Raw genomic sequence first — 27,059 nt, forward strand, 5'->3', positions numbered from 1 at the left:
CTTAATGCAAATAGTGGATTTAAAAATTAGTCGTTGTTACATGTGGCAATCAAAAGATCTTTTACATACATTTAATAATTTGCTGGTTTTTGGATATTTTGTTTTTTGCACTTTTATTTTTCAATGGTAATACGCTTTCATTGGTTTTTAGAATGCATTCATGTATTTGACAGCACAAACTTGTTATTTTTTTTATGGTTTATTATATCTTAGTTTTAAACCCGGCGATTGATGTTAATTTTCAATACAACAATTTTTTTGAATAACTACAATAAAATGCTCATCATATTGTTCTAAATAGTCATATTTCTCAGTAATGGAAAAAAATCATGGTGATGATTAGCTATTCATTCCCCAAGTTGTAGATGATTGAAAACCAAAAATTGGGATAGAATTCGTATCACTAAAGGATGCATTTTCATTCTATAACCATTATGCATGAGTTGTAGGATTTTGCGCAAGAATAAACAACAATAAAAAAAAATAAGATAACAAATAAAGTTGTTTGGAAGAAATTTGTATGCTTTAAAGAAGGTGTACATATGAAATCCAGTCGAATAAACAAGAAAAAAGCGATCAACCGAAAAATGAAAGAGCTCATGGCAAAGTTAGAACTGGATGTAAGTCAAATATTTCAATTATCTAGAAACTAACTGGTCCTAACTGTGTTGTCAGTACATTCATGAAAAGCCATAATCATCCACTCTCGATTCCTTCAAAGGTGTATTTGCTACGCTCACATAGTAATATTTCGGCATCAAAGAAAACACTGACTCAACAGTTTCCAGAAGTAAATATGCCATCTTGTCAACAAATGCTATCAATGGAGATAGAGTATGGAGGACCTGAGCACATAGGTTGCACTGAAAGAGATATTAGAAACTTTGAGACGGAATGAACGAAAAGGTATCGATGCTGACATACTGATTGATTTCTTTGTATCTGAGAAAGAAAATAATTCAACTTTTTCTTTGGTTATGAGACTTATTCACATAACAGATGTAGTAAGCATTTTTGGGCACATCCTGTATCAAGTAGCGCAAACAATCAATTTGGTGATGTTGTAGCGTTTGATACGATGTATAATACCAACAGATATGGTATGATTTTCGCACCATTTGTAGGAGTTAATCATCATTATCAGACAATTGTTTTTTGTTGCGATTTTCTAACTGACGAGAAAACTCAGTCTTTTTTTTGGATGTTTAATGTTCATAGAAGGAATGCCTTAAAGGTGCACCAAACTTGATCGTTACTGACCAAGATCCTGCTATGGCGAAGGCCATTGCACAAGTTTTGCCTAAGACAGTGCATCAATATTCTTTGTGGCATATATTGAACAAATTCCTAGATAAATTAAACCTTGTGACTTTTCGTGACTACTATCGAAGCATGTGCAGATGCCCTTAGTTGGAAAGTTCATGATTTTATTTTAGCTTCTGTTAGTGTCGCCAAAGTACACGAGGATATATGTACTTCTGGTTGGACTTTTCACTCGAATTGGAATTCTGTCACTGTCTCAGCATTGCAAATTGAGCCTAATCTGACATCTAAAATACGAAAGGCCCAACGAAGCGATGCTCAGATTCAAAAGTCTGAAGAACTTGTATCTGCATGACATCCTTCTGGATTTTAGATTTATTCTGACGGTTTCTTACGACTTAACGGTCGGTTGGTAGTCCCCGATGATTCTGATTTGAAATATGCCCTTCTTTGCGAAGCACATTGTACTAGATATAGTATTCACCCCAGAGGTCGGAAAATATATTTGACATTGATACCTCAATTCTGGTGGAGACGTATGAAGAAAAACATTTCTGAATTTATTTCGAAATGCCTTGTCTGTCAGCAAGTAAAAGCCGAGAGAATGAAATCGGGAGGATTACTCCATAGTCTTGAAATCCCAAAATGAAATTGGGAACATATTGATATGGGCTTTGTGACTCATTTAGCTCGTTCGCCCAAGGGCTGCGATGTTATTTGAGTTATTATCGACCGGCTTTCGAAATCTACACATTTCATTCGGTATGAATTGACTTATCATTATAAGAAAATGGCCCGTTTATATATCGAGAATATAGTAAGACTGCACGGTGTGCCAATCTCGATTGTATCTGATCGTGATCCCAGATTTGCTTCTAAATTCTGGAGTAGTTTACAAAAAAAATTATAGGTACGAGTTTGACTATGAGTACTGCTTATCATCCTCAAACTGATGGCCAAACTGTGCGTACGATTCAAACGTTAGAAGATATGTTACGTGCTGTTGTGATGGATTTTAAAAATGGGATGGCAAGATGCTTTATCATTGGTAGAATTTTCTTATAATAATAGCTTTCAAACGAGTATTAGTATGGCACCGTTTGAAGCCTTATATGGGAAAAGATGTAAGTCACCGTTATTCTGGGATGAAATTGATGAAAGACAACCGACTGGACCTGAAATGATACAGGAAATGAATGATAAGGTTCAGTTGATTTGACAGCGAATGAAAGCTGATCAAGATCGTCAAACGAGTTATGCAAACAAACGAAGACGACCCTTAGAATTCCATAAAAGTGATAAAGTCGATTTGGTATGCGAGAAAAATTATCTCCTCGATATGTTGGTCCATATGAGATCCTCGCTCGAGTTGGGGATCTTTCTTATCGGTTGGCCTTGCCACCAGCTTTATCTGTCATTCACGATGTGCTTCATGTTTCTATGTTGAGGAAGTATGACTCAGATCCATCACATGTGTTAACCTGATGAGGTTGAGCTCGATCCTCCTCTTTCCTATGTTGAACAACCTGTTTGCATTATGGATCGGAAGGAGAAGATATTGCGTAACAAATCGATTCTTTTAGTTCGAGTACAATGAACACGGCATGGTGTGGATTAGTCAACGTGGGAATTGGAAAGCAAGATGCGAGAATCATATCCACATTTATTCGATTCAATTCTATCTGTTCCATTGTATTCAATGTATAATGATACTCATACATTTAATGATTTTAGTTTTGATATGTACTATAACTGGTGATGTATTATATGTTTGCCAATGTTATGTATAGATGAATGCTAAAGATTTCTGGACGAAATCTTTTAAGTGGGGAGAAAAAGAAGGCCCTTAGGCGAAATCCCACATCGCTAAACAACGAGAGAGATGCTGTGCATTTAAATGAGCGTGTAGCAATCCCTTGTATGAGAACCAGAATTTCCAGCAGTAGCTAGCATGTTGCAGCAACTAGAAATGTTTCAGCAGCTATCAAAATTTCAATAGCAACTCATATTTCAGAAGCTGATATTTTTCCAGCAGACATGTATTTTCCAGCAGATTAGAATCCAGCAGCAGACAACAGATAAAATCCAGCAGCAAAAGAGCAAGATTTCCATCAGAGAGTTACTGTCTTACTGATTCAGCTTAGACTTGTAACTGAAGCATTAACATTGATTAAATGTTGTTAATAGCAGATTATGATCATTAATAGGGAGACTAACAGTCAGAATTTGGCCTATAAATAGCACCATCAAGTCTCTGAATTAGTGTTACACAAATCTTGAGATTATTACTTAAATTTTCGAGCTAAGAGATTGCCTTGTTTGAGCTGTAAGATCCAGTAGCGAGAGCAACAAGATTTCCAGTAGACTTCAACCGAAACTCTAACAAATTACTGTAAGTGGGCTTATGCATAAGTATCTTGAAATCAGTTTGTTAATATCTGTTTTAAAGCACAGTTTCTGTATGTTTGATTTCTGATATCTGATTTTGAAGCACTGAAACTCCCTATTGAACTAATGATAGTAATATATATTCTGAACATTTCTGAATTCTGATTCTGATTCTGGCCTCACCCCTTAGAGGAAAGAACAAATAGGGGACTGATATCAGTTTATCCATGAAATTCACTAACGTGCACAGTGCTTACTAATTCTGATTTCTGTTATGAAATCTGTGATTTCTGAATTCTAATTTCTGTTCTGAAAATGAGAATTTCTGTATATTATTCGTATTACTGTTTCTGTTAAAAATGGCTTTGAATACTATTAGTTATTCCTACCCCCGCTTATTGAGTGACAACCATATCACTCACCCACCAAAACATCTCAAATAAGAACGATGAAGAAAGGTTAGAAGAAGAGGAGCAGAATCAGTTTTGGGGATGGTGAAGAAGAAGATTGTTATTTTCAGTTTTAGATTATGTTATGTCTGTTTTACATTTCAGCTGTAAAACATTAGTTATTTGAGTTGTAACCGATAATGAATTATTCAGTATTATGAATAAAAGACTGGATTCTGAATTTTGTACTTCTGAGGCATGTTGTTTTCGAATGTAAATTGGAAAGCTACGCCGGTGTCAACCAACCCCCGTCTCGCGGCGTGACACCTTGTGATGTGTTTTAAAGCCGTGAGGCCCCAGACCAAAGCGGACAATATCACAAGTAGGCTGGGCCGTGCCACTTGGTATCAGAGCGACTCCGCATGAGTTTGGGATGGTGAGGCAAACCTCAGCAACGACGCTGAGTCCCGAAAAGGGGGGTGAGAAGGCCCTTAGGCGAAATCCCACATCGTTAAACAACGGGAGAGATTATGGACATTTAAATGAGCGTGTAGCAACCCCTTGTGATGCGTTTTAAAGCCGTGAGGCCTCGGGCTAAAGCGGACAATATCACAAGTAGGCTGAGCCGCGACAATATTCAATATCACTATCGATACCTCAATCAACACGTGAAACATAATAAGCCAAATAAACACATAATAAATGACATAAACACATTATTAATCATTTGTACGAGTAACCGACATTACAGATAGAGTGGTGTGCAAGTGTCGATCCTACGATTGTATTGTGGAGGAAATGAAGTCATGCTCTGTTTTTCATATTTTGTGTATTAATACCTAAAATAAAAAAAATTGGAAGCCATGTAGGCTCCAGCTTAACGTCGCCCACGGAAGTAAACACCAAAGGTGTGTAGGATATGATGTAGGATATCATTTTTGTATATGTAACATATCAAGATAAAATGAAGATCAAAGTAGAGGATAATGTATCATTAGATTTCAAAATTATAATATGAAAATATATATAATTTTGGAAAATAGAAATATGTTTTGGAAATAAATAAAAGCCCACACGTTAAAGAAATGCATGCATGAGAAATTCAAACGTTTGTTTACCAAGATTTCAACAAGAAAATCAAGAATCATATCTTCAGGATAAATTATCATCAAATTCGAAAATACACAGAGGTACAATTTGAAATTTAAAGGCATAAATTAGTGGTACTGATATATGATTTTAGATTACCCAACAAACATTGACATTAATTATACATTTGTCTTCTCTCGGGATATAAATTGGTACAAAATATTGAAAATATGGTTTTGATATATTATATATGAGTACCAACTGTGTCAGATATGATATTAATACATGATTTTTGAGTTCCTAAACATGTGTCACAAATGTTGATATTAATAAAATGTTTCAGATTTTATACTCAAAATATTTTATTTATATCAGAGTAGATCTAAATCAATTGATGCACATATATTATATATAAATACTATAATTTTAATGTTTTGTAAAAAATATAGGTAATAGAGTGTTGAAATATTTTTTTTATGGAATAAATAATGCAAACCTATTTTTCACTTGACAAATAGTGAATGCAAATTAAAGTTTGCATTTGAGGATTTAAATCAAATTTGTCCAAAGATTATGGATCTAATCACATTATACCATGTTTGTTTAAAGTGACTTGATTATAATAAATAATGGATTTCAATTCAAATCTTGTCTAGTCTAGTAAAAAAAAAAAAAAAAAATCCCCACATCTAAAAACGTATATATAATATATAAATAATAAATAATAAATAATTAATTAATTATTAATAAAAGCCCAAGAAATGAGAGGAGAAATCACAAATCTGCGCGTGTTGATTAGGGCTCTTCGACCACTCGAACCCACTCTTCTCTCGCAATCCGCTAACCCTAGTTTACTTCTGGATTATATAACATTGAATCCATTCGCTCCTCCAATTGCTATCGAATTGCATTTCTCTTTCAAATTTCTGCTTCCAAACTTCGATTGGAGCTTCTTTCGCTCTCGTCGCGGGTTTCGTGCGTGCTTTCTTATCTCTTTTTCTCTCCTTTCGATTTTCAGCCACTTTTTCGGAACACCGATTCGGGTGATGGCCGAAAGAAAGCTTGATCTACCGGATGATCTTATCTCAGCGAAGGCTTCCAATCGATCTTTGACCCTCAAAGGTACTTGGTGTTTCTTCACACGATTTTACTGTTTCGATTAATTCTCTGATTTTAATTGGGTTTTTTTACTACGTTATGCTGATCTTTCGGTGTCTTAACTTTGGCTTGTTGATTTAATTGCAGATCGGGTTTTTGACTTTGGATACGATAGATATCTTTATCTTCGCGTCTCATGTTTGTAATTTTATGGGGTTTAGGGGCATTAGTTAATTTTTATAAGGTTGTTTTGTTCTTCTGGGAAAGATGACTGTTTCGTATTTTAATTTTTTTTCCCTTTGACCTCACTTTGATTTTAAATTGAATTTCAGTGCTCCTTGTTTTGAGTGCCTGCCGAGTTTGTTAGCTTTATGGCTCTTGTTTGATATCATGAATTGGTCGCGGTTTGAATGCTCTTATGATATCTTCTTATGGACGTTTTGATTTGTTTTCATAATGAAGGTTCAATGGGGAATGATGAGGACAATGTGTTGGCTGATATGCTGGATGATTCAAAGGGTAATTGTGTTTTTACTATCCCAACGTTATTACCTGATGAATGTCTTCTGTTGAACACTTCATGTGATGAAATTTTTTCTTAATTTTACGTTGTCCATATTTGCTACAGATCCGTCATTGCCAGAGAACACCATTCCGCTGTCTCCACAATGGCTCTATGCTAAGCCGAATGAGCTTAAAATGGCAAGTTCCAATGCCTTGGAGTAACATACTTGCTTTCGAGAATTGTTTTATCGCTGAATTGTGTTAAGTTCTTTGTTATACGCCAACTGATATCTTAGTGCTCAAGGTTTTCAAATCTCATTTGGTGTAGTAGTACATTTGAAAAATCATAATTTTCGTTGAAACTGTAACTAATTGAAAACTTCGTAACAGAACCAAGTCATCTCTAGTACTGATGCGTTATTACCTTTCTCATATGTGCTCTGAAACAAGAATTACTGTTTTCGCATCTTTTACTCTTAAACTTATGCCTTATGGTTAAGGACGTGAAAATCTAGCAATTCATTGATTTAAATTGAATGGCATGATATGATCCTCAACCTTGTCAATCACATATAATGCAAAAATTGCGTGGTTACACTATTTTTTCGTCAAAGCGAATGAATTTCGGTGACAAGGTTTCCCTTGATTCCATTTGTTCGAACTTCTATCTATAGTGGTTGAAGATAGGCTCCTTTTGTCGGAATTTTTTACTTAAAAGGATAATATTTGAGGAATTTGATCTTAAGTACAACACACGTGACAGAGTAATGTGGCACCATGAAATCTGTAAAATGTTCATTTGTGGTATGTGTTATTGTACACTTCACATCAGGGTTACTTATGAGCATTAGCTTTTCATTTGATCAACTATAATGGCTGTGAAATTAGTCTTGTTGACCCATTATTGTTGGCTACAGCTTGGAGCCTAGAGCATAAGATCATGTCAATGCTGGTTAGAAAGCAAACCCAACATGTTTCCTGTAACAACCCAACATGTTTCCTGTAACATACTTTTGATGTGATCGAAAAGAATTTTGTTAGGATCACAGCTGATCATGATTTCGTAGATGTATTTGCTTATTTTTTCCTTATTGACAAATATGTTACCATACCAGTCATCACCATTTATTATTACGGGTATTGTTATACGTAGGAAACACGCGGGGCAAACACTTTGACTCTTGGCCAACCCGTTGATTTGAACCAGAAGGATGCTTGGCGCCCTGATGCACCCGAAGAAAAAAAGGATTGGATAAGAATTGCTCCTGAGCCTGATTCTGGTGGCCGTTGGCGTGAAGAAGAAAGGGAAACTGGATTGCTTGGTAGAAGGGATCGTAGGAAGATGGAAAGACGTGTTGACAATGCATCTGGCAGAGAAATTTCTGACAACAGAGCTTTGCCTGCCATTGACAGGTGGCATGATGTCAGCGGTCGTATTACTGTGCATGAGGCAAGGCATGATGGAAAATGGTCTTCAAGATGGGGTCCTGATGAGAAAGAAAAAGATGCTAAAGTGGATAAAAGAACTAATGTCAAAAAGGAAGAATCTCAGATTGACAGTCAGTCAGTTGTTTCTCATGCCCGTTCCATTCCTGAACGTGATTCTGAGTCTCGAGACAAGTGGAGACCACGCCACAGGATGGAGGGAATCCCTGGTGGGTCTAGTTCTTTTCGTTCTGCACCAGGATTTGGACTTGAAAGGGGACGAGTGGAGGGCTCGACTGTTGGTTTTGCAGTAGGGCGTGGTCGGGCTAGTGCTGCTGCAGCAAGACCTCCATCGGTAGGTATAATTGGTGCTGCTCATTATGACGAGACTGGAATTGTTTCAGGAAAACACAGCCTTTCTATGGGAACATATCGGTATCCGAGGGCAAAACTCCTTGACATTTACCGTAGACTAAATGTCGAAGATTATTTGGATAACATTCCTGACAATTTGGAGGAAGTGAACCATGTTACTCAGTTAGCTGCTGTTGAGCCTCTAGCTTTTGTTGCTCCTACTGAGGAGGAGGAGGTGAGCTACAAATCTAATATCTTATGGCATATATTTTTTTTACCTCTGCATGACAATGTCAAGTGCTTTTAGCTTGAATATATGTAGAAATGTAAAGCTTCCTCCTTTTTTGCAGGCCATTGTAAGCGACATGTGGAAGGGCAAACTAAACAGCAGTGGAATTTCTCACAGTCCCTTTAGGGCGGATGGATCAACCAATGGAGCTACAGGTTGTTTAAGCTTAGTCACTTCACTAAATATGTATTTGACTGTGTTATTGATCTTTCTTTATTTTGTTACCAGTGATATCATACATTCATGCTTTATTTCTTTGTAGAGTCCGGAAACTTGGAATCCATCAATGGAAGAGAACCTGCCCTCTCCTCTGATGGTGCTGAAGAGATAATGGATAACTTAAAAAGATCAAATTTCTTGGGTGGTGAGATTTTGGTTACTGAATTGTACTGTAGTTCTTAGGATTACTATACTTTGTAATCCTCATTATTATTCTAATGAAAAGTAGTTTCGTATAAAAAAAATGATTTTCTTTACTTTGTTTCTGTAAAAACTGAAATTTGTGCAGAAAAATATATAGTTACAGAGGCTGTATATGGAGAGGAACATAACGATGGCATGCAGTTCCTTGATGGTGCTCAGTTTGATCCTGCTAAGCTGACGGTTGTAGATGCTGCTGTTACCAAGATCCCTTTAATTGATGATAACAGTGAACTTCCAGATGATTCTAATTCCCTTTTTGCAATGTCATCTTTAGAGAAACATTCCAATGATGGCCAAAATAAGTTTGGGAGCAGTCCTAACGAGTTTTATCTTGATAGAGGAATCCCTCCAGAAGAAATAAGTTTGTATTATCTTGACCCGCAAGAGGAAATTCAGGGACCCTTTCTTGGAGTGGACATTATTTCATGGTTTGAACAAGGGTTTTTTGGGACTGATTTGCGAGTCCGTTTGCAAGATGCTTCTGATGACTCGCCTTTCTTGGAGTTGGGAGATGTTATGCCCCACTTGAAATTTAGAGGCGCTCGTGATGATTTAAATGATTCAAGTTCTGACATAGAAAAATCTGTTGCAATGGATGGTTCATTGGATGCAGGTTTGCGTTTTGGTGTTCATCTCCGAGAACCTATTCCACCTATTGCATTAGATGGTTCAGGCTTGCAGCTGTCTGATTTTGTTGTTAATGAAGCTCTTCCGGAGGGAGGGCCTAGTATGAATTTGATGCACCACAAACAGTTTGCCATCCAAGCAGGGCAAGATATGGAACACATGTTGGCTCTTCAACAGCAGCGGCAGAGGCAATTGCAGCTTCAGCAGCAGCAGCAGCAGCTGCTGCAACAACAAATCCATCAACAACAAATGGCTCTTAAAGAGCAACAGCTGTCTCAGGCCAGACAGGTGCTTCTTGAGCAGATGCTTCGGAATCAAATGCGTGAGTCAGGCCATGGACAGTCTCATAGTGATGCTCTTGGACTTAACAGTAGTCTTGAACATGCAATGTTAAAACAACAGATTTTAAATAACCTTCAACAGCATTCTCGATATCCATCTAGGCAAGCTGATCAATCCCTTGAGCAGCTAATTCAAGCTAAATTTGGTCAAACAGCCCATCAACGGCAGCAAAATGATTTGTTTGATCTCTTGTCGCATGGAAGGCACGGACAGATTCACCCTTTAGATCAGCAAATTCCTCAACAAGATCATATGCATGGAAGACAGATGCCTTTGGGCCTGATGCATGGATTGGAAATGGAAGAAGAAAGGCAAGGTGTTCTTCGTTTGCCACATGATGGAACCAGCCATCTCTATGGAAATCCGGCTGCTGCTCATAAAGCAATATCTATGGGATTTGGCCCTTTGGATTTTGTTCCTCAGCAAATATCTTCTGAGGAGCATCTGAGCCATTTTGAACGCAACTATTCTTTACAAAATAGACTTCAACATGGTTTTTTTGGCCCTGGAATGTCGCCCTTTGAGCGCTCAATGTCACTGCCTGTTGGTGCTGCTGGGGTTAATTTTGATGATGTCAACTCCATGGCTCGCACACAAGGTTTAGATATGCACGAACAGATTGCTCGAATGACCGCTAACCTTGGAAGTCAAGATGGTGGTCAATCTTATGGTGTTTACTCTCAGCATCACCCTTTAATGCCGAATCAATTCCGTTCTTCTCACTTGGAAACTGGAGATGGACATTGGTATGAGAATAATGGTCAATTACCCAATGACTGGATGGAGTCAAGACTACAACAGATATACCTTCACAATGAGAGACTTAAAAGGGAGTCAGATGCCAAAAGGAGTGTCGAAGATCCTAGTTTGTGGATGTCAGCTGGAGCCAATGATGACAGCTCAAAGCGTTTGCTTATGGAGTTACTTAATCAGAAATCTGGCAATCTGTCATCCGAAAGGCTTGATGTGACCAATGGGATACCACCCAAGAAAAGGATACCTTCAGGTGACTATTCTGGTTCAGGCATGACAAATAATTCACCTGGTCTTCTTCCAGATCAAGAAACAAGTTTTGGAAAGTCCTTCAATGCTAGCTTGTATGGTTATTCAAGCGGGCCACCTCAGAGTCGACTGGCTGATGGGACAAGCAGTATTCTGGATACTGGTGGATTGCCTTTTAGATCCAAAGATGGAGCTTTTGTTGAACGAGGAGCAATTGCTTCTGAGGCTGAAGAAAATTATCTGGTAATTTACAAATTTTCTAGCATGAATGATATGGCATCTATTAAAGTGACCTCAGTTGCAGGAGTAAGCAAATTTTTTTGATTCGTAATGGTGGTTGTATGTAGGGGACAGTTACAGATGTTCTAGAGGAAATGGTTGAACAGGATGGCTTTGCAAGTTTAAAAAAAGGGGAAATACCGGTCAATGTCCTAAGCAGAATCTCTTCAATTGGTTCTGATGGTATTTTTTCCCCTTATCTTGGTTTTTTTTTGTTGTCAATCTTGTTTGTTTTTATTTTAATTTCAACTTTTCAAGCTGTCCATGATAAAACTATCCTAATAATGTTCAGGATTTCACAATGAAAAGATTGGAGTTTCTGATTCTTTTTTGGACGATGCTGCTAAGGACAGGTAAGAAACTTTTGCTGTGCTGGGGTACTGTACTTGTATCGAAATTCCTGAAATTGCTTAGATTTTTAATTCTTTAGAATGATTTTGACTAATGAAGATCATGCTTTTGAGAGGATACTACCTCAGTTATTCTTTACCAACAGAAATTGTTGTATTGAAGTATTTTAAGATCTGTTCATGAACTATGATGTGGCTTCTATCGGATATGTATGGAAAGCTAAACTACTGAATCGAGAAATATCCTATAAGACCATTCTTCTGATGAGTTATTTGTTGAATCTGATATTTGTGCATTAACAGCTTATTTTGTGTGATGGTTCGAGAAATGCAAGAGATGAGTTGATTTTTATGGTTGTATATGAACTTGCTATTTTTGCATGATCTGGGCTTAGCGTTTATTGCCTTGGCTATCTTTCTTTATTGATAAATTTAATCATTTGTGTAGGAACCTTTTAGTCATGCTGTTCTTACCCTCGTTATTTTAACCAGGTTACGGTCTCTCAGTTTCAAAGAACCTGAAAACTCCTTTATGAGGCATCAACCTGTTTCACTAACTTCATCTTCTCTAGAGGGGTTGTCTGAGGTTGTTGCTGATCCAGGTGTCCGAGGAAAAAGTCTCTTATACACTTCACCTTCTGATGGTAGGTTTAATGATGTGTTGAACTATTTTCGCTGTTTGGTTTCATTCTTCCTAGAAAGTCTCTCTCCTTCTGAACGTGATTTTACATCCTTGTAATTTTTATAGTACCTGGATATTTCAGTTGGGCATCCCTCCTTTCTTTTTTAGTCTTCGTTTTTCCATATTTGTTGTTTGATCTTGATGTAGTTGATATTTCAGCTGGGTGTGTTAATGATAGGTTGTTCGGTTTCTCTTTAGTATTTATGTTTATATTTTGACTATTCAGGTTGCTAGTAGGTATGTTGATGTTACTGGGTGCCTAGTGGATTGGTCACATGTTTGAGAGGATGACACATTTAATCACATAAATCATAGTAACAAAATTATCCACTATTTTCTGTTTTTGCGCACAATTAAAGATCGTTGATTTTGCCATTCTGGAATTTGTATTTTATCTTCATGGTTTATTGCTCTTAACTGCTTTAGGCCTTTCTTTTATGTTAACTTGCTACTGTTTTTTGGCTTGTAGGGACGAGGAGAGAAACAAGAGGGAATAATATGAAAATTTCAGACGAATCTGGGAAAAAAGACGCTCAATTTGGGCGCACTTCATCTGGTAGCATTGCTGATGTACTGGAGACATCTTTTAGTGACATGCTTAAAAGCAATGCTAAGAAACCCCCAATATATCAAGAAAATCAAACTCAGGCTACTGGAATTTCAGATTTATCAGATGGGGTTATGCAGGCTCAGGGATCAAAAAGCAACAAAAAGAAGGGGAAAAAAGGTAGGCAGATTGATCCTGCTCTTCTTGGATTCAAGGTTACAAGCAATCGGATCATGATGGGTGAGATACAACGGTTAGAAGATTGACGAGTCCAGCTGTGTTGTGGTTTTGCTCACACTGGCTTTCTCTTTATCACGGTATGTCAATATTTTCATTCCAAGATTCTGCTGGCGGTGAACGCAGAATCCGCTCCAAGCGGTTGGCCTTATAATTCTTATGCTCTGGTCTTAAGTCAAAATGTTTTTGAGTTTTTCAGACTCCTAGAGGAGTCTGTTTGATTGAATAACATTTTCTTATATCCACATTAATTGGCACAGAACCTGTTTGTTTGGCCCCTTTTATTCCTTGGATTTTGAAAAGCTTGATTCAGAAAGGCCCAATTACGGAAAACTATATTTTACGTATTTTTGAATTGTTGTGTCAGTTTTGAAGGCACTTAGCCCAAGCTGAGAATAAGATGGTGCTTTGTGCTAATTTTCACGTGCTTGAGAATTGAAAATGAAGAGGATGAGAAGAATTTTTTAAATTCAATGTAAAATTGTACAGTGAATAGAGGGAAAAATGCTGAAACAAAGACCGAGGCCTTGTTGTGATAGCTGAGGAGAACAGCTGCGCAGTGGACGGATACACAATGGTAAGACATTGTTAATTTTGGGAAAATTTTCTTAGACAAAAGTCCGTTTATTTCAATTTTTTTTTGAAGAAAATTAACTTCTTTCATCTATGATGATGTTTTGACCCGGTGACGTATGGGTGTACTTTATATGTACTTTATCTGAAATAAGGACCAGAAAGGTGGATTTATGAGTGAATATCAGTTTAGAGTACTTTATTTTGAGTTTTCAATTAGTGTGCATGTTGAGTTGGGTGTTTTATCTGCAGTGCGAATGTTATAATTGTGCAATCTGCCTGTTCGTCTGTTATCTCATTTTTTTTTGAGTTTTTGTGTGTGTGTGTGTGTGTGTGCGTGGTTTTTTTTGAGAGAGTCAGTTTTCTATTCAAATGTATGAATGTGTTGTGAATCTTGAAAAAATATTTTAATTTTTACGAACCAATTGTGCATACAAGGGTTTGGTTTTAATTTGAGAGTTTTTGGCGAAGTGCATCAGAAAATATTTTGTAAAAATAAAATGTATGCTTTTGATTTGAGGAAACAGTTGCTACTCGAAATGCTAAATCGTGTCAGAAATGGTTGGATAAAGTTATTACAAAATCTCTAAATAGTATACCATGGGTTGAATATAATATTTAATGGAGGATATTTGGGAAATAAAGAGAAGTTTAAAGTAATGATCATGTTATAGATATGAAGAGATGGGGAAAATTTTATTTGGGGATATGTTGAGAAGAAGAAATGGTTTTTTGTCTGGGGATGAGAAATTGTTTCCATAAAGTAAAACAATCGGTAATTTTGTTCTTTGATACATCTTCCTCAATTTTACTAACTCTTATTATGAAACTAACTTTAATATCTGCTATTGTCTGTTGTTCTAAGTGAAATGTCTTAGAAAAAGTAGTCGGTACTCTGAAAAAACTTCAGCTTATTATTTTGGTTGCATATGAGGAATTTTCTGTATCGGTTGTGGATGATTTTGTTTGGATGTTGGATAAAAGCTTATGATAGAATTTCTTGAAGTTGAAATGGATACGTTGATGTTGAATGCTTTGCAGTACAATAATATGTCAGGTGCAAGAAAGGAGGTGGGGCATGAGTTGAACATAATATTTTACTGTTTCGAGCTGGAATTTATTTTAAGGATGATTGATTTATGATAACGCCAACCCCTTTATATAAAGATGGTGTGTAGATGGTTCGCTCGGCTTGTGTTACAGAAGCAAAGTTACGAAAATGAAATACAGAGATGGGAGCCTCGTGATTGTGATGTTCCCAGATTCCTTCTAGCTTAATTGGACTTGTACACAAGTTAATTTTTTTACTATATTTTGCGGAAGTGAGGGCGAATAAACTTTTTGCTTGTAGTGGATTCTTTGTATAGAAATTGAAACGTTCCCAGGTCTCATCCCTCCCTCCGTTTGTAAATAAATCAGTGATCAGAAATGACAATTTGTTCATTTTTATAGCCACCACTCTGTTAGCCAAGCTTATGCAAGTGCTATATATTAATTAAATCTGCTGTTTTTTACTTTTCATGGTTTACTTGAATGAAAGATACAATGCAAGCATTGAGTTCTACCGGTCTCCTTTTTCAATACCACCATCTTTTATGATCGATAATTTTGGGGAATGGATTAATATTACAAGATTAGTTGGTAGGTCATTTGACCCCTCGAAATATGTTACGAGCACTGCTACGATTCAACTTTCGTAACTGCTATGATTCGGCTTGATATGTTTTCAGTTTATTTAATTGAATCCTGAAATACAAATTGGGAAATTTGGTAATTGAGCTTTATTATAGAATCGTTGCAGTGGTTCATATGAATTATGTCAATGTTTAGTTTACATGACTCAATTTATTCAAAATATTAAAGTTTATTTTATGGTAAAGCTTCGATGGGTTTCCTCTACGAATTGTGTTTGTTCCACGGCCTCTCCATATAGCTTTTACTACTCCCCACAAAAATTGTTTATTGTGCGGATAAATGTGTACTTTTCCCCTCTCTTTCAATTAATCGTGTTTATCACTATAATCGTAATTATCATTTTCTTGTTGTTCATCTTACTCACATGAGTAGTATATTTATCCATTCAACATCTGACATGTATGCTGAGTAGTTAAATCATGACCACTCATTCAACTATGACGTATTGATGAGTGACCATAATTCATCACTCAACACACGTGTCATGTGCTGAGTAGATGAGTGCATTAGCTATATATATAGGGAGCATCTATCAAGCCTTTTTGCCCTCATCTTCAATTAATTTTGAACAAAAGTGAACGAATACACATATGTAGAAGATAGCAAACTTTCACTATATTGGTATTGCAGATAGGCCTCGTTATATCACATTTTTCCACAATAGTACTACGTATCAGTGGAATCGGTACTAAACATATGTGAACGAACCAAGACCAAGATGATATATATGTATCCATATCCAACAGGTTTCTTTCCAGAGGAGAGGTCACTGATTTGCCATGTATCGTTATTTTCCAATGCTCTTATCTCCTCATTGACTACAATTTTCCACTTTAGGTCTCTTAGTGCCTCGTCAATAGTGGACGGAGACTGAACCTTGTCTATGTTGGAGAGGAAGGCACGACATGTAAGAAAAAACTTTCAAATTAGACAAAGTTACATTTTTGATGTAATGTATAGGTTCGAACCCCTTTCCTCAACGCAATGGTCTGACATCAAGTTCCATATTTCAACCATATGTTAATGTGTATATGAATCAACTACATCATACGTGTTTTTACCCGAAATTTTCAACAAGGAGCAGTCTTGGACATTTTGAGTTTGCACAGGAGATTGTATGTTCTCTTGATAAGGATGGTTCCTTCTAAAAAGGAAAGATGCGGCACATTGAGTTTTAATTTACAAGGGACTTGAGTTGGAACTAAGTTAGGTGTTTGTCTTTGGTGAATGATCAAGGGCTGGAGGAATTGACTTTGGTGAATTATCAACTTTTGGTGGTTTGATGTGTGGAATTGATGGTGATATGAATTCTAAATTTTGCAATTAAAAAAAATTGGAAGTTTCCCCCTGAACCAAGGAATTGGGCAGAATGGTTCAGATTAAAAAAGGTAACATCCATGAAGGTATAATATATATATATATATATATATATATATATATATATATATATATATATATATATATATATATATATATATATATTGTTGTGATGGGAGAATAACACTTGTATCTTTTCTGGTCTAGAGAGTAACCTAGGATAATGCATTTTATTGCTCGTTGTTCAAGTTTGTGGTGATTATGAGGGTGGATATGAACAAAAGATGAACAACCAAAAACCTTGAGACAGAGATTTAAGTAGATCATTGAGTCTGAATAAGGAATGCAATTGTTTTTAAAATTGAGTAGTTCGAGATTTATCTTTTATTAGGAAAACTCAAGAGAGACATGTACGATAATAAAAAAAGGAAAGATAAACCATTGTGTGACTCTAAGATTGGGGATTTTGGAGGATCCAAATATCAATGTGTATAAGAGAGAAATATGACGATAATTTAAGATGGTGTTGTCTGAAAGTCATATGAGTATATTTAGACATTTGACAATGATCAAACTTAAGATATAAAAAAAATTTAATTATTGAATAAGAAAGGAAAAAACTTTGAAAGACAAAAATTTGAATGTCCTAAACCATAATGCCATAATAAAACATCATTATCCCTAACTGAATTCAAAGCAGAAACAAAGTGAGGCAATGGTTTATTGGGAACACTTTTGGGCAGGTGATTCTCGAGAACATCCATATTGAGAAGATATAATCATGAACAAGGCTAAGCACTGCCAATCGTCCACCCCGATGCCAAATCCTGAAAAATACAAGAGTCAACGATCCAGGAGCTAGGCAACTACTTTATGTAGTGTAAAGGGATAATATACTTGTATGGGCTACATTACTAGAGCCAATACCAATGGGAGATGCAATAGTGAGTTGCTCACACATTTTTTGGAGGGTCTTGAGTTGGTCTTTTGTGAAAGGTTTCGGTTTGAATGTTGGGTTTCTGTTGCCACTGCATTTTATCTTCGCTATCGCGTTGGCTTCCCATCAATGGGCTTCCCTTGAATCTTCCAACACATATCCAATGTGTGAGTGGGCTTGCGGCATTCATGGACGACCTGGTTTCATATGGTCATTTATCGGTCAACAAATCAAAAATGTCGCTGGTAGGGAAAGATTTTTCTTGAAAGACCAACACTAATCCAACAACAGAAGCGGGAATAGTGAAGGAACCCAACATCAGTTTGCGAGGATTCACTTCATGGCCAACCCAAAGCACATGCCTTGACACACTCGAGCTTCTGCCTCGTTCCCATTTAGTTATGATACCCATTTCAAAAATCATGGCCGTATCTCATGCAAGAAACATTGGGATCACTCTTCTACAACTAAATGGAATGCCCATTCTTCAGCAGCTGTACTTGGAGGAGAGACTGCTAAGAACCACATCAAAAAACCGTTGCCTCATCAATGATGGAACTACTCATCGACCATTGTCATGTGTGTCTCAGGGTTAGAAAACATGTATCTATCGAAGAGTTATGATTCGATGATTTTTTTAGTATTGATATGCTTTACAAGACTTGAGCCCAAATTATTTTTAATTCCTTATCGACATCCTTGTTGTCAAATAACTATGTGGTAGATATGTCATTAGCTCATCAAATGATTATGTTTTTTTTTTCTTTTACTCTCAACTCTCACATAATGACTATGTTGATAAGTCCTTAGACTCCTCAATTGCAACGACAACATGATCAAACTTTGAATTCAAATTTCTCAGCACATTTTCCACAATTGTTTAATCATAAATTTCTTCTCCATAAGGCCTTAATCGACTAACAATTTCATCAAATTTGGGACGGAAATCTTGCACTGAATCTCCGCATTTCATAAATAAGGTCTCGAAATCCAAATGAACAGTTCTAAAGTTTCTCAGTAATCACCTTCGATGTACCTTCAAAATACTCTCTTTAATGCTGTCCAAGCTTTTTTTTTTCTTCTGGTATTTGAACAAACAATTCTTTTTGGAAATAATTGACTCATGAACAACTTATTTAGTGAAGAATAATGCATCTGCATCTTTCTTTCTATTTTTTTTTTTTGAGTTTAGTTTAAAGATTGAAATTGTATGGGAAAGAATGATCCAAAAATCTGGAGTCCGCCCAAATGTGCTATAGATGTGTGAATATTGTATTTATTGGAGCTTCAACACATGCAGTTGTTTTTGGTAGCTTTCCACTATATTGGATCAAGAGGATGAGGGATTGATTTTGTGTCTCAACAGAAGAATAAATAGATTGAAAGTGAAAACTAGACGAAAATGGTTAAAATATTATCCAAAAAGATGTCTAATGGAGAGATGGTTTTTAAAGAAAATCTCAAAAGACAATTATTTTCATTTCATACTTCATGTATGCAAGTTCTTGTTTGAAAATAATAACATAGTGTTTGTCTCGAAAATTGCGGGGCGTGCCAGGCACGTGATCGTGCCAAAGTTGTGAATGATCTGACTCCGTTTACCAAGCGTTGCGAGTCTCGATTTGACCGTTAGTTATAGTTCCTTCGAAATGGCTCAAAAACGTAAATACAGAACGAGGAATATGAAAAGATTCTAAGAGGAATACATTAACAACATCAAATATCATTATGTTGCTATGAACTTGACCAATATTTTTACAAAGAAGACTGATGAACATATGAAATATTTGGAATACTTTGCTACTAGAATTAGAAATTGACATAAACACACATAAAATGGATAAGGAATTCTACAGAGCTTTTGCTGTAGTTTTCTTTGTTGATTTTGTCGGGGGTTCTTTCTGATTCCTCCTTCTGTTTTTGTAAAGTCCAGAAATTTATTCACGTAACCTGAATGCGCATATCTAGGATTTTATTTTAAATTATGTGTTTAATTATTTTTATTAATTTTATGCATAATTAATACATAGTATTAATTATTTCGTAAAAATTTAAAAGCTCATGCATTAGGGCTTTTAGATGCATTTCACACTCAAACGAGGAACGAGACCGGACCGGAGAATTTTCAAGAAAACTATTTTTATTACACGATTAATTTTTATTAATTAATCTAAGATGTTTTAAAGGTATTTTTCAAGAATTGAGATTTATTGGTTATTTTTTTTAACCGTATGATTTTATTTTTAACGGTACGTAAATTTTATCGAATCAGGGGAATTTTTGAGGGTTTGGTTAATATTTTAAAAATCTTTCCAACATGAAATATTTTTCGAGAGAGTGTTTGAATTTAATGGGCTTACTTTTAAGCTTATTGGGCTTAAAACCTTTTTATTTTAATTAAGACTCATTAGTGCACATTTTAATTAACCTAAATTACAATTAAACTATACCTAACCTACCCTACACCATTCACCCTCCCACCATCCGACAACCCACCACTCTCTCATTATGTAGATGGTTCAGCAGCATTCTTCTATTAAATGGCAATTGGTTGCTTCCGTTTCCTTTATTCTTACAGAGAATAATTCATCCGGTGCTCCTCTCTTCATTCCTCTTGCGTTTATTTATCAGGCACGCCCCGTACCCTTATTTCTGCATCATTTACGTCATATATGTGCTGTGATATGTGTGATGTTTTTAAATTGCTCAGTCCTTGAATATATATGGCTATTTCTTACGGTTTTTGCATGAAATCTCACGGTTTTTGGTTGCAACTCATGTTTTCTTTATTTCGGTGCAAAGGGCTGCTTGTGTGACGTTGAAGGGGCTGCACCAGGTGCAGATCGAGGATGTATAGGGCTGTGTAATGATCGAAACCCAGCTGGTTTAAGGGTCCAAGCGGTTGATCCTTTTAACGTGAGTAAGGACTAAGTCTAGTGAATTGTGTGGGCAGCCATGCATGGTTCGATCCTGGTCCAGGAGCTGACCCTCTTGGGTCCGTGACAGGGCTGGGAGAGGGCCACGAGCTGCTGGTCTTGGTCCAGGAGATGAGCGAAGGAGTAGGTTGAGGGGTGGTTTGGTTGGGTTGTTGGCGTGCTTCGGTTGTATCTAGCGATCATGGGTGTGGTTTGGGTTGCTTGGGGCTGTGGCCGTGAGCTTTATGAGTCTAATAGGGTCCTAAGGTGGTCTAAGTGAGGTTGGGTAGTGGCTGGATCACTTGAAGCGTAGGCTAGAGCGCATGAAGGGACAAGTTGGACAACAGGACAAGGGTTGTAGTGAAAATAGGTGCTGGATTTTTTCCAGCTGCTGTCCGGGGTTTGTTCGAGTGCCTAAGGGGCTGGTCTTGGGAAAATTAAGGTCTTTTAAGAGTTTATAAGGTGTGGTAAAAAGTTGAGAAAGTTTTGGTTAAGTTTCGAGTCGATTCGAGTTAAAACTGGGACCTCGGTCCAAGTTTTAAAACGAATCAGTCAAGTTGTAAAACGAGCTCGAGTTTACATCTAGGAATGCTTATAAATATGTTTTGGGATATTTTAAGGAGTTTGGTAAGTTTCGGATCAAAATAATGAGTTTTGGAATTATTCTGGATTTAATCGTCGTACGAAACGTTGATTAATGGAAACGTCTAGATTTAAGCTTAATAAAATTATGGGAAATTATATTTAAGCTCAAATAATTATTAGAAGTCTAACTTTTTAAATTGGGAATTTTATGTTAAGGTTTGGTTTAATTTGGGATTAAAACGAATTAATTTGTTATAGTTAAAGATAAATTTAAAAGTCATCGATTTATGCCAAATAAAATATGGGAAAATCCGTGTAGGCTTAAATAATTATTTGGGACATGTTAGAGTCAATGGAATTGAGAAAATGTCAAAAAGGTGAAATTTTACGTCTAGGGGTGAAACGATAATTTTTGGGTTTCCAGGGGCAAAATGGTCATTTTGCACCTGGGGTGAGATGTTGGTCCTGACAGCGCCCTGAGCACAAATTATGATATTTTTAAATGTTCATGCATCACGTTTATGATATTTATGAAATTATGATAAATACGGTGCATGCTTGGTTTAAAAGAAAAATTACGTATATGCATGATTTTATTAAATGATGAATATGATGACACGTTTTGAAGGAAGTGATTTAGTTGTGACTAATACGATGACATGATGACATGATGATATGATTGGAGATATCGTGAGGGAAAAAGCCTCAGAGGGAGCCCGTTTACGGGAGAAGGCCCCAGAAGGAGCCCGACGATCGTATTTCCATTGACATGATATGATGATATGATAGGCCGAGGCCCAGTTGACGGGTGCGAGTGTCGCTGGTGTCCCCGCCGCCCAGTACTGTGGTTATACGTAGATGGATCCATTGACTGACATGAAGACGTGATGATACGAAAGTCACAGCTAATGAGCTGAATTCAATTAAAAAGAAAATGTATACGTATATGATGACATGAGATGACATGATTTTACACGATATGATTCTACACGACACGTATACGTATATGATGACATGAGATGACATGATTTTAATACGATATGATTTTACACGACACGTAAACGTATATGATGACATGAGATGATTATTGCCATGTTTTTAAAGGACACGTTTACATATATGATTTTTACTGCACACACGAATGCTTTTAAGTTCATGAAAGATATATTGAGTATGATATTTTTCACTGTTGTGTGCTACATATATGTACTTGTTATTAACGGTGCATGTGTGTTGAGTCTTTTGACTCACTAGGCGTGTGTGATGCAGGTGAGCTTAATGATGAGGAGACTGGAGGTGCTGAACTCTGAGTAGGCAGACCTGGTGCGGTGACACGACCCGAGGACCACATGTGTTCCGCATTATGATTTATGAGATTGAGAGGAGATGAATATTTTCATACGTTAATGATTCTATTACGATTTTTACTCGTTTACGTTTGATGTTAGTCATTTTAAACTGTGATATTTTTATTGTAAAATAAAGACGTTTATTTTTAAATGTTATTTTGTAATGGCGAGCTTTTTTAAAAAAAAAAATTTATTTCCACATTTTTTTTAAAAAATGAGTGAGACGTTTCAGTTTTTGTCGCCCTCCACAGAGAAGTTCAACCGCATTCCACGATCACTCACGTTGGATCATGGCTCAACTCCCGACATCGTGCTTTTCTTGGACCAAACTGCAACTCTTCTTGGGCTTTATCCGTTGGGCTATGGCTTGTAGCTATATGATTTTATCTGTTGGGCTTTATCCGTTGGGCTATGGCTTGGAGCTACAAAAATATAGTAGAATATGTCACATTTCATGCTGCCCTCAAGGTGTTTGTGAATATGTCCGAGTGAGTTTTTTATGAGCAATACCTTGCAACACCCACTGCATGATATCTTAAATAATCTGCCTTCAGTGTTTTCAGCTTTTCAGGATTCAAGCCTCACTTGTTCGGAGACGTTGGTTCAAGTGGTAGATTTCAAAGCACAAAAGAAAAGTTTGACATCATGCTCTCGGAGAGAAAGGCTAAATCAACATAAAACCGATATGATGGTCCTTCTGCATGATAGTGAAGCCTTGAAAGTTTCCTCTGATAAGCTCAAAGCCGACATCCAATGCTTGGGTGATGATCTGGTGCTATCAGCAGTGCGAGGACATCTTGAAAACAGCAGAGCAGATTCGGGCAGAGTACATATCCAAGTGGGAGGAATTACGCCGTCTTGACCTTTCTTAAGCGCTCATGCATCACCATTAAAATTTCATTTTGGTATTTTGTTCGATGTTCGGACCACTCTGTGGTAGATCTTTTGATTGGTTGTATTTATTTTCCTTGATTTGGCTTAATGTTGAATTTTGGATGTTGGATAATGCTTGGAAATCAAATTTTGTTGATTGAATTATGTTATACATGTTGCTTGGGTTTTTCCACATGTGTTTACACATATTTGTATTTTTGGGATGTCACGATTACAAGGGAAATTATGCCCGAATTTCTGTAAAATAAATTAACAACGGCTAAATAGTCTGTTTTCTTCAATATTATCACAACATGCTATCACCATGACTCATTATCACCATACTTTTCAAACACCATCAAAGTATCGAAATATAGAATAAACGTACTCTACGCGTCATCAATTCGGCTATCAAGACAACACATTATTCTCTTAAAAACACATCAGCTGCAAAGGATTCCGTGAGCAAATTTTCTTTTTATCTATTCACATATGCTCCATCATTATTTACAAACAACTTCAGTAAAGAATGGCTTAAAAGCCTATTCCTTGCATATTTACAGAACTCTTTACAAGTTGATATGACAGATTCAAACAAAGTGGCCATCTAGCCTACTATGTACCAAACTTCATCGTATCCAGCTTCATGAACCATTTATCTCTGATATCCCCACCCAACTACTGGGATAATAATGCTTCAATTTCTTGCCATTGATGCACCTCCTGTGTGGCTCACCATCTAGATTCGCCAACCAGTATGCATTTCCATCCAGCACTCGATGAACTTTAAACGGTCCTTCTCAATTGAGCGACCATTTACCGAACTCCCTGTCTTTGGATCCGACGAGTAGAACTACCTTCCAAACTACGTCTCCCTCCTCGAATATTTTCTTATTCACACGCTTATTGTAACTTCTAGCCACCTTGGATTTCTGAAGTATCAAAGCATTATACATTTGCATTCTCAACTCATCCAAATCTTCAAGTTCCATGATCATTGTCTTTGTATAAAGCTCTGGCTCCAACTCATTTTGTTTCATCACATCCTTCTCTAACAACATACTGATATAAGTGGTTTTAGGGCATTCCATGGTCCCCAAGTTCACTTCTTCCAAGGGATCTAGAGTCTCCAGATGTCGATACTCTATTTGTGTCGGGGCTAAGATTAGATCCTCCATTTGTAACTCTGTTTCCTCACTGTTATCACATTCATCTTCGAATATTATTTCAGTTCCGTCAATGTCCCACAACTCCTGAGATTGTACTTCATTCACTAGATGCTGCAATGTGGCTATCCATTCGAAAGTTGCAGCCACTTCCATATCTTCTTTAGTGAACTTAATCATCGACCTCCTCGATAATAAGTCGGACCATAGGTCTAGGAGAGACCATGGCAGTAGGTTTGAGAACCTTCTTAACTGATTCTTTAACCTTTTGAGTGTCCATGTACACTGCTCCTGGTTGTTCATCCACCTTATAGTTACGAAACTTAATTGGACCAAAAGCTCCATCATAATATATAGCTTCTATGGCATTGGAATTAGATTGATACGGATTCCAATCAGCATGTACCACTTCCACCTCATTTCCTTTCCACGTCAACAATAATTGGTGCAAGGATGATGGTACACAATGATTGGAGTGAATCCAATCCCTCCCTAACAAAGTTTGCAAGCTAGCACTGGAATTGACCACGAAAAGGGCTGACATAGAGGATCGAGACCCTACAGTAATATTTGCTGGTAAAACCCCCAAAGCTTTGGTTGATTCTCCAGTAAAAGCTGCCATAAAGACTTCTGTCGGAATCAAGTCTTCCCCACTTTTCCCCAACTTCTGCAGAATTCTGTGGGGGTAGAATATTGACAGAAGATCCACTATCTATCAACACTCTAGACAACGGATTTCCATTCATGTGTGCTACAATGTAGAGTGGTTTGATATGTTTCGTCATTTCGTTGGTGGGTCGCTTCATTAACACTCTTTTCTCTTCATCGATAAGAACACCGACGCTTTCATTCAAAATATCAGTTTGAATGGATTATGTACCACTTTGATTTCCAGTGAATACATCGGATTCAAACGTTCTTTTGCATTTAAACTCCTATGGCAGTATTAATGCGCCAGTGGCACCTTCAAATGAAACGAGGATCTGTCCCACCCCGAAAGTAGACTTCTTGACTGGTTCAACGTCTTCCTCTGATAACAAATCGTCACCTTCTTCTTTTTTTATCTTCAGTGGCCTTCCTTCCAAATTTTTTCTTCTCTTTGCATGACTCTTCCATCTTCAATCTACTCTCAGCAGATTTTTTTCTCAACAGACATCGTTTTTGGGTCCGAGAAAGATGTTTTGGGAATTTTTGATGTTCTACCCGCCTCCATACGCCATCGGGAATTGCTCTGGGAGGAACAACAAAGCGGGATTTCCTTTCATAATTTTTATCAGTGTTCAGAAGAGATGGCCTCTGTATTATTTTCTGAAATGACTGCCAGTCACTTCTTCTCTCGCTATTCACCGACTAAGAACATGGGCTCCTTCTGAGGTACTGGTTCTCCGACCTTTTGGCCATGGATTCCCTGTCATACCTCATATTCCTCTCAGTATAATTCAGACTGCCCCCACTGTAATAGTGATCTTTTCCATGAGCAGCTTCTGTCTTCTTCTCTTTAACCTCAAATATCATTTTTCGAGGCACCCAACACTTTTTTATGGTAAGTCTTGGTTTAATGGACATGTCCCAACTCCCATTCCTTCTCCTCTCATTGATTAAAAATGCAAGGCAGTACCGATCATGTTATCATTGACTACGGGGGGGGGGGGGGGGGAACAGATCTTTATTCACTATCCTTGCTTTTTTTTTTCTCGGGAAATTTCAGGACCCCCTTGTTGATCTTTTCCTGCAAGACATTCTTGAAAGCCCAACAAGCATTAGTACTATGGTTGAAGGAATTGTAATACTTACAGTAATCCCTTCCTTTTAACTCCTCCCTAGTGGGCAGCTTGTGATTCGAGGGGAATGTTATAAACTTTTCCTTCACTAAGTGATATAAAATTCCCTCCGTCTTTGATGAATCGAAAATATAGGGTGTTTGCACTGGAGGAATGTTTTTCTTGGAGAGTTCTTCATTCTTGCGTTTCAAGAAAGGGACAGTGCGTGATCCGGAATTTGCTACTTCTGCCAATGCAACTTCCTGGAAATAAGAGCCCACTGTAGACTTTTTTTATGACTCTCCTCCCGCAACAATTCCTCATACTCTAATACTTTGGCAGCAAGCTCATAAAAATCGCGGAATTTCATCCCTTGGAACTTCTTTCTAAGTTCAAAATCGAGCCCTCGCAGTGCCATCTTTACATATTCTGATTCGAGGAGGAAAACTCGGCATCTGCCTCTTATTTTCTTGAATTTACAAATGAAATCATTAGCATATTCCTCCGGTTTTTGGACCACCCTTGACAATTCCGCTATACTGATCTCAGGTACTGTTCTGAAGAATTGTGTATGGAATTGACGTTCCATATCATGCCAACT

At 37.1% G+C, this 27,059-nt stretch overlaps 1 protein-coding gene across 2 annotated transcripts; it reads left to right on the plus strand.

The window, feature by feature from the left end:
• The first annotated feature begins 5,898 nt into the window (after positions 1-5,898).
• LOC140819481 (uncharacterized) lies at positions 5,899-15,316 on the plus strand. 2 transcript variants are annotated; one of them, XM_073179598.1, is made up of 13 exons: positions 5,899-6,251; positions 6,690-6,746; positions 6,856-6,929; positions 7,885-8,745; positions 8,861-8,954; positions 9,062-9,163; positions 9,308-11,436; positions 11,541-11,655; positions 11,765-11,825; positions 12,315-12,466; positions 12,974-13,368; positions 13,778-13,865; positions 14,903-15,316. In XM_073179598.1, exons 1-11 carry the CDS (start codon positions 6,176-6,178, stop codon positions 13,315-13,317), a joined length of 4,065 nt encoding a protein of 1,354 aa, XP_073035699.1. In that variant the 5' UTR covers positions 5,899-6,175; the 3' UTR covers positions 13,318-13,368; positions 13,778-13,865; positions 14,903-15,316. The 2 variants fall into 2 exon arrangements, with proteins under 2 accessions (XP_073035699.1, XP_073035700.1); XM_073179599.1 differs by having other exon boundaries at positions 14,919-15,316.
• The last annotated feature ends 11,743 nt before the right edge of the window (positions 15,317-27,059 follow it).

Source organism: Primulina eburnea, chromosome 18 (assembly GCF_022965805.1).
Source record: "Primulina eburnea isolate SZY01 chromosome 18, ASM2296580v1, whole genome shotgun sequence".
Taxonomy (NCBI): domain Eukaryota; kingdom Viridiplantae; phylum Streptophyta; class Magnoliopsida; order Lamiales; family Gesneriaceae; genus Primulina; species Primulina eburnea.

What these genes read in the sequence shown, in the direction of transcription:
- LOC140819481 (XM_073179598.1), top strand. Translation starts at nt 6,176, where the DNA reads ATGGCCGAAAGAAAGCTTGATCTACCGGATGATCTTATCTCAGCGAAG. An exon ending in CTCCTACTGAGGAGGAGGAG is followed by an intron (nt 8,746 to 8,860) that starts GTGAGCTACAAA and finishes CCTTTTTTGCAG; the next exon opens with GCCATTGTAAGCGACATGTG. An exon ending in AGGCTGAAGAAAATTATCTG is followed by an intron (nt 11,437 to 11,540) that starts GTAATTTACAAA and finishes GGTTGTATGTAG; the next exon opens with GGGACAGTTACAGATGTTCT.